This window comes from Diceros bicornis, chromosome 7 (assembly GCF_020826845.1).
Source record: "Diceros bicornis minor isolate mBicDic1 chromosome 7, mDicBic1.mat.cur, whole genome shotgun sequence".
In the NCBI taxonomy this organism is placed as follows: Eukaryota; Metazoa; Chordata; class Mammalia; order Perissodactyla; family Rhinocerotidae; genus Diceros; species Diceros bicornis.
The window spans coordinates 46,754,942-46,771,919 of record NC_080746.1 but is presented as its reverse complement, the minus strand read 5'-3'; the positions used below and the strand labels follow the sequence as shown (position 1 = coordinate 46,771,919).

The 16,978-nt window shown below is 43.1% G+C and overlaps 1 protein-coding gene across 1 annotated transcript in view; it reads right to left on the bottom strand.

Annotated features, from left to right (window-relative positions):
• The window catches only part of SYTL2 (synaptotagmin like 2), a 107,089-nt gene that overhangs the window by 49,683 nt on the left and 40,428 nt on the right, over nt 1-16,978 (bottom strand). Inside the window, exons 2-4 of the mRNA XM_058545473.1 lie at nt 11,412-11,905; nt 2,331-2,482; nt 375-510 (exon numbers count right to left, since the gene is read on the bottom strand). Of these exons, the coding sequence (XP_058401456.1) occupies nt 375-510; nt 2,331-2,482; nt 11,412-11,512 (389 nt within the window). The 5' untranslated portion in view covers nt 11,513-11,905. The remainder of the gene's footprint in view (nt 1-374; nt 511-2,330; nt 2,483-11,411; nt 11,906-16,978) is intronic.

Sequence of the window (16,978 nt, the reverse complement as noted above, 5' to 3'; positions counted from 1 at the left end):
TCTGAACCTGGGCCGCCAGCAGTGGAGCACACTCACTTAACCAATACACCATGGGGCCGGGCCCCCTCTTCATTCTACTCTAAGGAGAAATCCTTAGTACAAATAAAAAACAGCTATTGTTGGTTCTGGAAGAAATCACCACTCAGCATTTTAATTTTATTTAATATTCAGATGTGCTAGAAATTCTGGAAGCTGGGAAAGAGTACTACTCAAGCTTTGTCCACATCAGGCCCAGAATTCTCTCATACAAGCCCCCTTTCCCATGCCCATGAGACCAATCTGGCATTTGCACTCCTAGCCCACCATTTTGCCCATACAGCACACCAAGCCGTGAATCCCACGTGCAGCAGCACTCCCCAGGAGCTTTGTCTTACCTTGGGCTTGCGGGTGCTGCATCTTCTTCTGGCTCTTCTACAACACCGGCTAACTCTGAGGGAAGGAAAGCATCTTTGTTGACATTATTCACCCAGCTTTCCTTTGCCTCCTTTGCTCTGTCCTTACTCTGCTCAGCTGAAACAGGAAACAATAAAGACAGGAAGGTTATCTCTAATCTCTGTGACCTACAACTCTCATATCGGGCTCTTATCACTGAAGGCTCGAACCTGAACTTCAGGCCTTCCCTGACTGCCAAGGCAATCACTAATGAGTCTGAGTACCTCGGATCAGAATTTATCTGCAAAAGAAGTCAGTAGATTCCCATGATGTTAGCTCCCCGCCAAGCAGAGCCCCTGAGAGCAGGGGTGTACCTTTAAATGTGTAGGTAACTCCAAAGACAACTGAAGCAAAATTCTGACTGCCTCTAGATGAATCTGACCTGAATTTGGGTCAGGACAGAATGTGTATGGCCAGATGATGCTCAAGATAGGGAGTCCTCAGTGGGATAGAAGCATCATCATTACCAACCACTTAATCAACATCTATAATGTGCCCAACTCAAGTCTGGGCTCTGGGATACAAAGGGGAACAAACACTTCTATTCTGGAATGTCCCTCTCCACTGCCTCCTCCTGCCCCCAGTCTCTACATATCCAAATTCTACATACTCAGCTCAGATGCCAGGGCCCACATAAAACCTCTGTGCTCCCTTTTCAGGAAATAACTTCTTTTGCCTCGGAACACCAAGGACCCTTTACCTGCACCTCTTGGATAATTAGCATCAACAGAGTGATGACTAAGTGCCAGGCACAGTGCTGAGTTCTTTGCATGCATTATCCTATGAGGAGGGAGCTATTTTCCAAGTTACAGATTTGGAAATTAAGGATCAAAGAGTTCAAGAAACTTGCCTAAGGCCACATAGCCAGTGCCAGGAATACTTTTATTGGTGTTAAGAAGCTGAAGCAATAATAGGGCTCTCAATTTGCAAACACTCACATTCCAGGGTAGTATTCCCCACAAGTCTTTTTACATAAAGGCCTAGTTTTTTCAACTGCAAAATGCAGTTCGTAGTACTAACCTATACTCCTCAAGATTTCTGAAGGTCTGGGTGATTTTGACAATCAAGACGGCTGCGAGCAATGTGTGGCACATACTAAGCAGTCAGCCCTCATCTGCAAGGAGTCAGAAGAAATGAAATCCCAGCTCTGCCATTTGCCAACTATATGACCTTATCCCTTCTCTGAACTTTACATACCTCTTATATAGAATGGGGATAATAATACCTCCCTTACAAGATTGCTGCTACAATTAGAAATAATAGAGTAAATGACTATCACATATGAGATGCTCAAAAGGTGATAGCTATCTTCCTTATCAAGTACAGGCCAAATCTAGACAGCTTCTTGGGGGTAAAGGTTTACACTGACTAGTCCAGATTTAATTAGAGAGAAGGCAGCTGGTAAATATCTAATGAACTCAACAGAATTCTAAAGAAGCCCTCAAAATACTGTCTTTACAGTCTCTTAAATGATGCACTTGGTTGATTAAATAAGTACCAGATGTCAAGGTCATAGAACAGGGAGGCTAATCTCTTTCTCTCTAAGCTCTTCACCCTATTAAGCAGATAAGTTTCTGAATCTTCAGTGTTAAAAGCCAAAGAAAGGAGAGCTGGTAGATCTCTTATAAATCCCAATTGTCCATGAGGCTACAACTCAACACAGCATCTAAAGCACTTCCTTTGTCCTTCTATACCACACTGAGTCACTTAGCCTTGATCTCATCCATCCAAATCCAGGGCAAGAAAATCTTGAGCTAGAGGTCTACACACTTGCAAAGTATACCTCTAAATGATTTCCCTCAGCAGATTTCAGTAAGGGTTCTGACACCCTTCCCTTCTCCTGACTCCTCCTTCCCAAACAAATGCTGGCTCTATATGTACTAGCCAAATCAACTCACCTGCTACCTGGAGCCTCTTCTTTCTCATCGATGCTCTGATGATATCTGTGCCATGGATTTTGTCTCTGTGCCTTTTTGCTTTGGCTTCATAAAACCATTGGCCACTCATATTCTTCAGCTGCTGGTCATCTTTAATTTTTTCAGGCAAATGTCTACAAAAGGAAAAGCGCTTTACTTTGCTGAGAACTCACAGTAAATAAATGAGTTCACTGTGACTCTGCATAAACTTGTAAACATACAGCCAAAATGAAGCTCTCAATATTTTAGAAGATCCTGCACACTCCCCAGATGACTAACATATGTATGTTCCCCTTTGACTGAAAAGTCAGAGAAACCAAAGCCAACATTTTTAAAAAATTCGACGATGTAATCCATGATCCCCAGATGATTACTGTAATTTCTCAAGGGCAGATTCACTTTTTGGTCACAGTCTCCTATGTCCATTGTTCAAATGCAAAGACCCCAGGGAAAGATGACATATTAAGCTTCCCTAAGCCTTGGTTTCCTTATCTGTAAAAAGGAGTTAATAATAGTAACCCACCTCATGGGGTTGCCATGAGGATTAAATTAGCTAATGCACGTAAACCACCGTCCGAACATGCCTGGTACCTACTAAACACTCAGTGAATAACTGGTAGGGTGGTTGTCAGCTCACCAGTCCTTTCCATTCAGTGAAATGAGTTTATCAGAGACTTTTCTGGAAATCTACAGGGGAGGGTTCATGATGTCCCTGATTCTTAATGTTAGGGAAATGAAAACTGAAAAGGCAGGCTGGACTCAGAGAAGAACAAATTTATGGTGGAGAGGGAGCAGAGGCAAAGGCAGAGGCAAATTCCATTTGTGCACATACAGCTTTTAAGGGCTGCACAATCATTCATGCTCCAGTGAAACAGCTAAAAGTCTAAAGAACAAACCAAGTACTGCCCTCCTAAAGCATCCCTAATTTACACTGGCTGGAAAGACATTCTTCTACTTGACAAGTTTTTTAACCTCTGCATCTCTCTATCCATCTCAATAAAATAAGATCACAAAATCTATCTTTTCTTATTCAATAGAGATGTACTTAGAATAAAATGGAATAAGAGCCTTTAAGAGACTTTGAACTCTTGGAAGATAATGTGCTACATAAATCCAAGAGGATTTTGTGATTGACATTCAAGCTAATATGCACTCTTCCTAAAGTAGCAAATATAAGTGCTTTAGCCAGAGAACGTATATGGTAGCCACACCAATGGCTGTGCATGTGGGTTACACACAGGCACACCCGGGAGTGGGCAAAACAGGAGGGCAGTTACTAGGCTCTAGCAAGCACAGTTCCTCTCTCCCAAGTGTGCCTGGAGAGTGTCTTTCCACACCAAGTCCAACTCTGCTGGAACGTCCTGTCCCCTCTCAATTACCTAGGAAGAATTGACCCTATCCCAAACATGTCCAATCACAACCCTTGGACACACAGTGTCATGACAGCCCATCACCAAATCCTGACAGGGACAGTGTCATCACTTCATGGTTCTGAATCACCAGAGAAGTCATGGTTCTTACTCAACACTTCTAATGGTTTCCCATGGCCTAGGTTTTCAGCAAAGGTTTCCTCTTTCTGATTAGAGAGTGAATCCCTAGGGGCAAGGCCTGTACTCAATACATCTTTGCTTGGTGTCTGGAAAACAGTAGGTATTTATTCAGTGCTTGCGGAGTCAAGGAATATATATGAGGCCCCTGACCACCTGGCTTCAGGCCACCTTTTCAGATTCATTTTCTAGCACTTAACCCCCCTGCTCCCACTTGCCAGCATACTAGACTTCTTACTGTTCTCCAAACTGTTCTTTCGTGACCTCTGTAGATGTTAGAGGCAGGAAGGTGTGGCAGAAAGACTATAGGCTATGGAATCTCCCAAAATTAGGTCTAAATCCCAGTTCTCACCCTTCCTAGATATAACCTTGCACAGCTTACTGAACCCTGCTAAGCTTCAGTCTCCTTGTTTGTAAAGATAGGGGAAAGTAAGACCTAGTCTGCAGGACATTGGGATGACTAAATGAGGTGTGTACCTGAAAGTACCTAACAGGGCCTGGATCTTGGTAAGAGGTCAATAAATGTGAAATCTCTTGGGATGTCTTTCCCTTACTTCTATGTCCAGCACGTTGCTCCTCATCCTTCAGATCCAGCTCAAGCATCACCTTGCCAGGGAAGCCTTCCCTGATGCCTGAGGATACAGTTCAGCTTGCCTTCCTCCCACTCCTACAGCACCTCCACAACAGCACTTACCACACCATGTTCCAATGATGTATTTGCACATCTGTCGCAGCCACTAATCTGTGAACTCTGCAAACTCCTTCAAGGCGAGGACTATCTATTAAATCACCTTTATAATGCCAGCACCTAGCAGAGAGCCTGGCACAGACCTGAGACCCAGAAACTGTTTGTTGAGTGAATAAATCAATGAACAAATAAATGCTCAGCAGCCACCCCAGTCTGAGTCAGGCAAGAGATAAGAGAAGTCCTATCGCTGCTGGGGTCAAGTGAACCATAGTCCATCGCAACGGCAGTACCTTCTCCTGATGAGGCAGGACATCTCATCTCTTGGCAGAATGGGAAAAAACATGATGAATATGGCATCAGTCATCATCTTGTTGAAAGAGACCACAAACCCTCATAGCATAACAGCTCTCAACTTCTCTTCATGAGATTATTTACTTATTTTTGTTGTTCAACTGGAAAGCACTTTGTAGGAGTCCTTGTGCAACTCTTGACCTGCTCCTGCCTAAATGACTGTCTGTAAGACCCTGATCACACTAAGCTTTCAGTGCACATGAGCACACACTATGTGAGTCAGGCTCACTGAACACATGGTCCCTGGAAAGGCTGGTAGCCATTACAGTATGGAATTGAGGTTGAGTTTCTGGCTTATTTCTTTTAAAGTGGCAAAAGAATAGGAAATTCCTAATTCAATAAGTGCTATTTATGTATTTCCTAACATGAGAATCACTGCTAGGTTTAATCAATTTCTTTTTCTCTCTTAGTCACTTGGAATATTTTATAGATGAATCCACATGTGTGACATCAAAGCCAAGTTTTGTAAAGATGCAGATCATTTAAAAAAAAAAAAACCACCATTTAGGTGGTACTGTTAAAATCTTCTCTTTTACCAGCCCATGTTAATCTCTCATTTTTCCTGAACTCTCATTGTACCAACCAAATTAGCATTTGATTCCCTAATTGTTGTACCATTTAGTTAAGTGTGAAAAGGTTAAGTTTCTTGGGACTCACAGTTTTTAGCCCTTACCATCCTCTCCACAGATGCATGTTGTGCTTAGTAGAAAGCTGAGAATAGAGAAGAGGCTCAATACACACCCATGACTGGTGGGTAGAAGTGAAGGCAGAAGAGCACTGAGGCCAGAGAGGACACTGTCCTGCTGGTCCTCCAGGCAGAACATGCCAGTCATACCCCTATTCCTTCAGCTAATACATACAAAGAATGTGTTTTGTACTGGGCACCATGCTTGGCACTTAACATGCATCATCTCATTTAATCCTTACAATTTCATCATGATGTACAAAGAATTTACTCAACTGCAAAAGACAGCCATCTTGCCTCCTTTGTATGTTAAAGGCCATATCTGTTCATTTTTTCATCCACTAATTTATTAATCCCCTATCATATACCAGGAATGTGCTTGGAATTGTTAATAAAAAATTCAATCTACAGCCCTAACTGCCAGTGTCAACTCCTGTGGTGCCGAGAGAGTGTGAGCACTTGCAGAGGAAAGCCGGAAGAGCAGTGAGGCCCTCCAGCCTGGCTTCACCACTTTCCCCTCAGCCTACGCCCTTTTCCTCCTTGTACTTACAGAGCACACTCCTGCTTCTAGCTCTGCATGATGATTAGGCAAAGGCCTAACATCACAGACAGGATCTGGTTGATAATATTTAGTCAACTGTGGATCAGCAGGCTGGCCAGAGAGGCTGACTGGTCCATTCCCCACCTTTTTTTTTTTAACCTCTCAGTATATTCTGGGCAAGATGGTTAGATTACGTGATTTGAAAGTACTCTTAGGTGTTTGTTTTGAACGTGAGACCTGGAAGGGATCATAGATAGTTACAAATGGCCTCACTTTATAGATGAAACAATTGAGGCCCAGACAAATTAAGAGGTTGCCCAAGGTCACATACAGCTGGGATAGGACGCCAGCCTGACTCCTGGTCAATGCTCTTTCTACTACCCTATCCTGCCTCACAGAACCAAACATGACATTGGTTTCTAAGACGCCTATCAAACTTCACTCTTTCTATGAAGGAATGCAACCTTTGATAGAGAATCTGAAAACTAATATATGTGAAAATGAAATAAACTGCGAATGTTCTTCACAGTGGAAGATGAGAGGAAACATACGTCCTTTGTGTCATGGACGCACCATAGACTCCCACAATCTGCTGAGAGGCAGCACAGCACGTGGGAAGCACAGGCTTTACAGTTTGATAAGCAAGGCTTCAATCTTGCAGGGCACTTTACCTTTTCCACCCTATTTCCTCATTGTTGAGTGGGTTCAGTTACGCTGTTATGCAGATGAAAGGGGAAAATGTACATGAAGCTCTGTGTACAATGCAGTTCCTTGACAAACGTTGGTTCCTTTCCTCTTTGCTTTGATGGAAAACACCACCAGAGGTCTTGGAAAGCAGTTCTTCAATGACAACTGCCTTCATTTAAAAGAAACTAGGTCTTAAAGAAGCAGCTGAGAATCATAAGATGTGGTCGTGGTTGAGGTGGTATCTACTGCAAGAACGCCCATCACTGTAGATGTGGTTGTGTGTGTAGGGGGTGGGGGACGTGGTGCTGGTGGTGTACATACGCACACCGGCAACGATTTCCTGCTGGCACTGTGACACAAAGCACAGGAAACACCACCTCTAGAGTGTGTCATTTTCAAACCATAAAAGACTAAAATTATACATGTGTATGTATGGCAGTGATTCTTAAAAAACAAAAAGAGAGACAGAGAGAGGGAGGGAGGAAGGGAGCAGGGAGGAGAGAGAAAAAAATCCATCTTGATGTCTGCTTCACTGCTGGTTTGTGAAAGGTCTCCAGCTGGTAGTGAGGGAAGCAAGCTGGGTAGAGATGCATCATGATAACTGGGCCCAGCACTTGTGGCTGCATGAAAGACAGTTGTGGTGGCAACAGCGACCTGGACCTGTTATCTTCTAACTGTACCCCAGAGACAACACAGTGGATATTCCCTTGGGTTCAAATCCGTGTTCCACCATTAACAGGTTGAGTGATTTGGGAACTGGATACTTCCTCCGCATGACACTCATTTTTCTCATCTTTCATGAAATCAGGATGGGAGGTGACATATAGAATAAATCATCTCCAAAGTGTCTTGAATGAGCTTGGATGTGAAAAATTCGAAGCACTGGATATATCAGGAATGGCAAACAGATTTCAATTTGAATGGCAAATCTCATTTACAGCCATGCTGAAAAGGATTCTGAAGCAGAGTCTGGTCTTAGTGGGCAACAGTGCTGTCACCCATTAGTAATGTCTTCGTGACTACAGGAAGCTTATACTCCAAAGTGCATATTGAAGTAGCATTTCAAAGGACAGTCTGAATTTTAGTGGCAGGTTTGCCTTTCTAATGATGGTTTGTTTAGGCCAATACTATAATTATAGAATTCATGTTTCTAAAGCCACATACGAACTAGCAGGAGGATTGGGGCATTGTAAAATCATGTTAGGGAAACAGAGTTGAGATTTTAAATTTGCAATTGATAATCCATTAAATAGATAAAAGCCATTACATGGTAAATTCCTTGAGGCTGGGATCACGTTTCAATCACTCTAGAATTCCTTTCACATCATTGTCCAGAGCAGTTACCTATACTTAATAGGTGCTCAATTAAATTTCACTGCATTAAATAATGAAGAGTTGGTTGTAGGAATAATTTCCTCCTAAGGAATGAGACTATTAACCAGCGACTTCTGTCCTTTTTTAGAGGCATAGGTGGTGTGGTGAATAAGGGAATTAAAACATATTCATCACCTATTATGAGCTAAGAAGATTAAGAATTATCTTACTTAATCCTGACTTTAATCCTTTGAGTTTGGTACTGTGGTCATTCCTAGTCTCCGAGTTGAGGCTCAGAGAGGTTAAGTAACTTGCCCAATGAACCACAGTTGACCAGTGGTGAGGATAGGATTCCAACTCACGTCAGTTTTGACTCCAAGGCCCATGCAGGGAAGTTCTTTCCCTGTGTCATGATAGAACCCTTACTGTTCTTCTGAAAGAATAATAGCAATGAACAGCATGGGGCAGAGGGAAAAGCTCTGGACCAAGTCCTATTCTTATCATAGCTTTGGCACTGATCAGCTGTGTGACCCTGGCCAGACACTTCCCTCTCTGGGCTTTACCTTCTTTATCTATAAAGTGACTGATATGGAACAAAAAATTTCCTTTCCAGAGCTGTCAGGCTATAACTCTAATGAAAGAGCCAAAGACAAACAGCTGGGGGATGGTCAATGGGCTGGAAAGCAAAAGCCCATGGAGTAGCATTTTCAGAGACCAGAAACCTAGTTCTAATTCCATCAGCCCAGGAACAGAACAACTTCAGAACCAACCCCACAAGTCCCTTCAGTCCTAAAGCAAAGAGGGGGTCAGTGCTCCTCTTGTGGGGAGCAGGCCATGGGTTGGGCCTCTTTCAGTGTCCACAGGCTATAGGCCTCATGCCCATCTGCCCTCCCCACCCAGTCACTCCTCCCCAGCCCCAGGATTCTGCACCTGCCCACAGCCAAGTCGACATGAGGTGCTTGGTGCCTAATCAGATAGTCCCCCAGAATGCTGGAAGTAGACAGAGATTGACTCATACCAGATTTTTCACCACCTCAAGCCTTCTTCCTATCAGTTTACAAAAGCAAAAAACAAGGTAGTGGCAGCTGCTGGGGCACCCTCGGAAACGGGGGACGGAAGGAGAATCTGCAAACCTACCACTACAAAGAGACTCACAGCATTTCTGCTGCGGCTATAGGCTGGCTGGTGCCAGGGGCTACACACTCACATCCCTTACAAGGCTCAGTTCCAAGAAGAACTTTGCATTTTTGAGGATATTTTCATCAACCACTGCAGGTCCCTGAGAACCACCACCACTCTACTCACACAGAAAAACAGAACTACATGGAAGACTCATTAGCTTGGAATCCCAAGGGCCAAGAAAATATAGAAGAGAGGGAGGATGAATCCCTCTTCATAACCTGGCTAGAGAGAGGAGGTATAATTGCACATAACACATGACACCTCATTAATGGGAGGAACTGAAGGTACTCGCAGCAATCCAATATTCACAGTCCCCATGTCCTGAGGTAGGAAGAGGAACCCAGCGCCATCCTTGCTCCACTGCATTCTTTTCAAGTCTCTCCATCTTGCCTTCCAAGAGGATAAAAGAATTCCCACTATGTTTTAAGAATCAACTAATATTTTCTGTGTGCTGCCCCCTCCCTTTATTTCTAAAATGGGTATAACAGTCCTTACCTTGCCAAATCTCAGGGTTGTTGTAAGGAACATAAGAGGATAATGTTCATGAAAGGGCTTTATAAACTGAATGGGTAAAGGATTAATGCTACCAAGAGGCTCTGAGGGCGGATTAGTGAAAATCCCTGCCCGTTCTGGAGAAACTGCTCAAGGTACCCCACTTGCTGAGAATGGGGAGCAGTGCCCCACACTACGGTGACTTGTGGGGAGGAGCATGACAAGTAAGGAACCCCATTCTCATGATCTCCACTACCTATAACCACCTCCTGTCACCATCACAGCTTGGTGTCCTTTCTCAAACCAATACAGCCACCCCCTTCTCCATGGCCAGGTCCCAGGTTGGGCTGTCTGCTATTGTTTTCTCAGGAAGAGGAGGTGGAGTTAGTGAATGAGTACCTGAAGAACAGGATTTGATTCTCACTTCTGACACCTATGGGTTGTACAACCTTGGGCAAGTCACCTGAGCTGTCTCAAGGTCAACTTCCTCACACATCAAGAGAGTGTAATTATATCCCACCCCACCCCACTAACTGCACAAGAGTGTTGTGAGCTCAGAAGAATGCCCTTTGCAATTTGTTAATCACTGTCATTGGTTAATCATTTGTTAATTTGTTAAGCACTGTCTATAAATGAGTTATTATTAGTAGCCATAATTAGTTACTCTGGAGGGCTTGAAGTGAATTTCAGCACGTTCTTTTATAAAGCATTCATGTTCAGTTAGGGTCAAAATACACAAAATGGTGCAAATAAATCCATTATTCATGATCCTTGTCCCAGGAAATAAGATGGCTTATGCTCTTTTTAGATAACTCCTGGGATGGGGACCATGCAATTAATACTACTACCTCACATTCTGGAAGCCTTTCACTGTCTTCAAAGCCCAAGATTACACAGGCAATAGATGGCAGGGCCCGGACTCAAGCCCAATTTTTCAGCATCCTGGTCTCATGCTCCTTCTACCCTGCAGGTGAGTGGAAAGTGGTAAGAATGTTGACGTTGAACATCTAGGTTCTTCCCAACAAGGATAGTGTGTCAAAGCTGCCACTCCTTCTTGTGAGACACAAATGAAAAACTGGCTCAGTCAGGGCCAATTTCAATGGTTGTTAAAACCAATTCAAACATTTCTGAAAGCATGCAAAAATGTGAGCTACTTCTCAATTTATTTTCTTTTAAAAATTTTAGAAATTTAAAAAATTTAGTTCATGATTCAGTAAAAAAATAGTGAATTTGGTAAAAGAAAAATGTAGATATAAGTATACGCACATCCATATACATAAATGTAGATGTATATATATGTTTGCATATATATTATTTTTTAATTCAATGTTTAATAAATTAAAAGAGTTTAGTTAGGTTTTTAATCAAGACTCTATTTCTGGCAGGAGTCCTATGGGATAAATTAAGAGATACCAAGACGGAAAAAGTTCCTTCCAGGAAGTAAACCTAAAATTGGAACCCATAAGTTCAGGCTCCAAGTCAGAATTACCACTTATGGTTGAGAAAAAAAAGTGTTTCATCTTTTCACAGACGGCCTCTCTTTCCCTCATGCCCCAGGACCTCTCTGGCTCCTTACCTGACTCTCTCTTCTTCAACCCTCTTCAGGGCAGCATCCCGCTGCAGAACCTTCATGATGGCCTCTTGCTCCTCCTCCGTCAGGAAGCTTAAGTCAATCATTTTGAAAAGTGTACACAAAAAAATAGTAACAAATCTGGCTCAAAATTCTCAAAGCGAAACCACTATGACAGTAGCCCGTTGGTTAAAAGATGCAAAACGAAATGAAATAATATCTTGTTCAGTTCTGCAGCAAAAGTCTTGTGTTGGCTCAGCAAAGGTTTTAGGTGGCTGATTGCAAAATCTTGAGCACCCTCTCCCGTGAGGAAGTAGCGGTCTGTGGGATGATGTCGAGATGAGGCTCTCAGAAGGATGCTGCATTCCTTGCCAGACAGGTCACTTGTTCCTACAGTGGCATTCCTACTCACATTCCTCCTCTGGACCAGTCTTAGACACAGTTTAGTCTCCTTCTGTCCTTGTCATCGACTTGATGAGAGGCATCTGAGCATCACCTACCTGGGGAATCATGAGACAGTAAACACAGACAGTGAGAGGCAGTTCCTATAAGCATTGCTCATTACTACAAGATTTAAAATGTACCTGGGGAAAAAAAGTGACTATGTGAGATGGTCTCTGAGATCAGGGAAACCAGTTCTGCCGGCTTCCTGAGCAAATGGCAAAGGGGTCATGAAATATGCTTCAACTCAATTCCAGACTGCCAGATGGAGAGCACAGAAAAACATCTGTCAATGTTTAACAATCCACTGAGGAAAGGGCTGGTTGCAAAAAAGGAGCTGATTCTCTCTCCGCAAACTCGCGGGATGCTAGGCTAACAAGTCACACTAATGGTCAGTAAGATCAGGGAGATGTGATTCCAGTTGTCAAGTGACTATGGGTAAGAAATTAGAAATAAAAATTCACAAATGCTCACTTCTTCATGAGTAGGAACATTCCACTGGAGTATATCTGGGCTCCATAATGACAAGAGAGCTAATATTAGGTAGAGGTAGTTTGCACAATAATAGGAGTTGTAATTCTTCACCCAGTCCCACCTCTCACCTTTGCTGGGCCTGGAGAAACTCACCAAGCTTGTCTCTCTTCATTTCTGAAGAGAAAAAACACACACTGGTGTGTGTGTATAAACTGGGGGAAAGGAAGAGGCAGAATTTCAAAACACCCCACCATACAAAGAGAGTATTTTTAAATAGGACCATGGGCAAGAATCCTATTTTCTTTGAGGCATCTTAAACCCATGTGCAATGAGAAGAAGGTGACACCTGAAGAATGCCATAGCCAGATGGGACTTCAGAGGTTACCTATTCCAGGAGTGGTGCCCTTTAACAAGCACAGGGCTGCATATACAGTAGACACTAAAATCCAGGTGTTTAGTACATTTTAAAGCAGCCCCACTTAGGAATAAAATAGAGTACGTACACTAGTGAGAAATTTTTACGAATGAATTCATTTTGGCAAAACAGAACTATGAGGAAGTTCTCCCTCCTCCACTTGCTAGCTATGAACCATGAGCCAAGGTTCCTCCCTCTCTGAAGCTTGGTTTTCTCATTTGCACTTACCGGACTTTAGGATGCCCCTCACAGGTAGTAAGGATTACGTGAAATAATGAATATAAAACAGCACATACCTTGCATCCTATAACAAACATAGCTACTAAAAATATATTCTAGCTTCCCTTGAGTTCACATTTTGTTTGATCCAGCTGAATAAGAGTGTAGTTGGTTATATACGTTCCTTGCCTCTTTTGTATTATGTTTCTTTCTGATCTCCTCCATAAAGTATGGACTTCAGGGACAGGTATTCTGATGACCTTTGCTTGATCTTTTTGTAGCTCTTTGCATATTGCCCACAGTGACTACTCAAATAAATATTAAGACAATACTTCATTCTCTCCTTTTTTTAATTTGCATGCACTTGCATATGTTACTGCCTGCTTGTTCGTCTTGAACACCTTTCATCCTTTAAGATGAAAGTTACTAGCCTTCTCTAATTTCCATAGTCAGAGTTAAATGCTGTAGTAGATTTGCTTATTGTTCCTAACTCTTCACTCCCTCCCTGAAACAGAACTATACAACCATGTGCCACTAGAGTAAGCAGAGTATTCATCCTTACCTTCCTGATGTTGGCCTTGGTCTGTGACAATGAAATCAATGTGTCAATGAAATGTTACAAATGCAATGCAAGCATAGGCTGTAGATGCGCCTGTGTGGTTTGGGTTGGCTTCTTATATACTCCTGCCACGTGCCATAAGAAAAGCTTGCCCCATGTAGCCATTGCCTCTTCAGTCTGGGTCCCAGAAAGAAAGATACAAGGACACTCCAGAAACTGACCCACCCGAAGCAGGACCACCCCAGCTGACCTGTAGATATGAAAGCAAAAAATAAATATGTGGTGTTGGAAGCCACTGAAGTTTGGGGTTGTTATATAACACTTTTGTAGCCAGACCTTGACTAACACAAAAATGTTCTCCTCCATGTCTACACCTCCACTGCTATAATTATTTGTCTGCCTTCAGTCTCTTCCATTTGACTGTGAGTCTCTGAATGTGAACAAATAAGTGAATAAATAAATGAATGAATGAACCTAATCTAAACATACAACTTCACCAAGGGACAGCTATCCCAATTCTTCCATGCACAGTAGCTTTCTTTCATATGCAGTAACTGCCTTTGATCTCAAAGGCTGGCAAGGAAATAGATTCAGGCCACATTCTGGGATCCATGTCCCTGATGAGGTGTTACACTGCCATATAGTTCAATGGGAGATTGTTTTTAAGTTCAATAAGTAGGGGACAGGAAGAGAACAAAGAGAAAAACAACTTCAGATGTCCAGCAGTGGAAACTGGTAGGTTTGCTAAAGGGGGAAATGCCGGTTTCACCCATACCTTCAAGTAGAACTACAAGCTAACAAGTGCTTCTGTGTAAGAGCTTCTAAGGGTTAAAAGTTCTTCCTAGAAATAGACTGTTAGTGAGGCAAAGAGCAATGTCCTCATTTTACAAAGGAGTTCACACCTGTGTTCTATCCAGCTGAATAAGAGTGTACTTGGTTATATATTTTCCTTTTCTATTTTGTATTATGTTTCTTTCTGATCTCTCCCATGAAGTATGGACTTCAGGGACATGTACTCTGAGAACCTTTGTTTGATCTTTTTGTAGCTCTTTGCATATGGCCCACAGTGACTACTCAAATACATATTAAGACAATACTTCATTCTGGAACCCTTGACTCCTAATTGGGTAGCCAGGAGTCACTCCCCAGTCAGATTGCAGGACAGCGCTCAGATGGCAATCAAGACTCTTCAATATCAGGTGCTCCCCCAACTCCCAATATTCTGATGTTATCTATCATGAGAGCTAATCGAACATTTCATTCATTCATTCATTCAACATTTATTGAGAGCCTGTTACGTGTCTGGCACTGTTCTAAGCACTAGAGATACGGCACTCAATAAGATAGAAGAAAACTTCCTTTCCTTGAGGAGCTTACATGCTAGCTGGAGGAGAGAACGATCAAACTAAATAATAAAAAAATAAAATGAAATAATTATGTAACTTGTTGGAAGGTGAGAAGAGCCATGGAGGAAAACAAAGCAGGGAAGGGAAGGGAATAATAAGGTGGGGGGAGTTGGAGTTTCAAAGAGAGTGGTTAGGGTAGGTCTCATTAAGAAGATTGGGGCCGGCCCCGTGGCTTAGTGGTTAAGTGCGCGCGCTCTGCTGCTGGCAGCCCAGGTTCGGACCCCTGGCGCATACAGACGCACGGCTTCTCCGGCCATGCTGAGGCCGCGTCCCACATACAGCAACTAGAAGGATGTGCAGCTATGACATACAACTATCTACTGGGGCTTTGGGGGGAAAAATAAATAAATAAATAAAATTATAAAAAAAAAAGAAGATGACATTTGAACAAAAGCTTGACAGAGATGAGGAAACAAGCCACACAGGTATCAGAGGGTCTGAGGTGGGAGTGTGTCCGGCGTGTTCAAGAAGCATCAAGGAGGCCAGTGCTGGAAGACTTGAGTGTGCCAGGAGGAGGACAGGATAGAGCGGGTCAGAAAGGAAATAGATAAGACTGTAGTAGGTTTTGTAATAGATCAGACTGTAGTAGGTTTTGTAAGGGCTGTAAGATTTCTGGCTTTTCCTCTGAGTCGGAGCAGCATTAAGGAAAGGCAGAAAAAAAAGAGAAGGGAATAAATATTGACTGGGCACCTCCTACATGCCTGGCACTTTACATGTAAAGTAAAGATCATAGGATCCTCACAAAGATCTGAGGGAAGTATTTTATTATCTGTGCTTTTCAAATGAGGAGACTAAGGCTCAGAGAGGTGTTTGCCACCAAGCTTGTGTGCAGTGGGGCTGGCACTTGCCAGTGGCTTTGTCAGATTAAGCCACCCCGAGGATGACATCTCATTTAATTCTCCCCTCCACACAGATTCCTCAAACTGGAGATGCAGAACAAAACTCTTCTGTCTGGCTGTGAACCCTCATTCTCTGCTTAAGCGTAAAAGAATCACTGGCCCACAGCTGGTGGTCAGCATGGCGGCAACCTCAGTGCAAAAACTGGGAGGGATGAATTCTGGCAACAGGGATTCCCAACGTGTTCCCAGAAGGAGTAGCTCCCGGTGTGAGCAAAAAGTTCTCCTTAGGTTCAGCCTTCCCTCCCACCCCTCCTCCTCATGCTGCTGAGGGGTTTTTCCAAAAATCAGATCTGACTAAGCCATATCCCCAAGCTTAGAACCCTTCATCAACTTCCCATTGCCCACTGGCTAATGCTCAAAGTCCTTAACATGGCCTGCAGGACTCTACGTGAACTAGCGACTGCTTTCTTCTCCAAGCTCTTTTCCTTAGGCTCCAGCCACACCACACCAAACTTTTTTCACTTCCTTTTGCCTTCAGGCCTTTGCCTTCCTTTGCCTGGCACAAGGCCTCCTGAGCAAAGATCTCTTGGGTCTTAGATGTCACTTATTGCACAGAAGCCTTCCCTAACCTCTCAAGGCCAGGTTAGGTGTCCTTCCGGTAGAACTTGACTTCCTCAGTCAAGATACTCATCACGCTATCTCGAATCCCTGTCTATTCGTGTTTGTCTCCCACTAGTTTATGAGCAAGGTCTCTGAGTGCTTTGTATCCCCAGCACCTGCCACTGTGACTTGCATCTACTAGGCACTCAAATATTTAATACATGGACACAGGTGGAAGGGAACTGAGCTTCCACTTCCTCTTTAACATGAACCTGGCTCTAGGGGCCATAACGGAAAAATCAGATCCATATTATTCATTGAGGTACAACTCCAAGTCCTTTGCATGACTTTGTGGCTTAAATAAATCACATGACTTTTCTAAGTCTCAGTTTCCTCATCTGTATGATGGGTACATTCATGCCTACCTTCCCTTCCTTATGGAGATTATTGTGAAGCTCTGGTGAGAATGTAGGACACTGTAGAGGACAAATAAGGAACGAGCAGCAGCAGGAGCAGCAGAACAAAAGGGCAATTTGAGGGGTCCAAATGCAAACTGTGTTTAATTCATATTTTCCATGTGTCAGCCCTGCTACGCCAGATCTATAAAGGCCAATACTCTT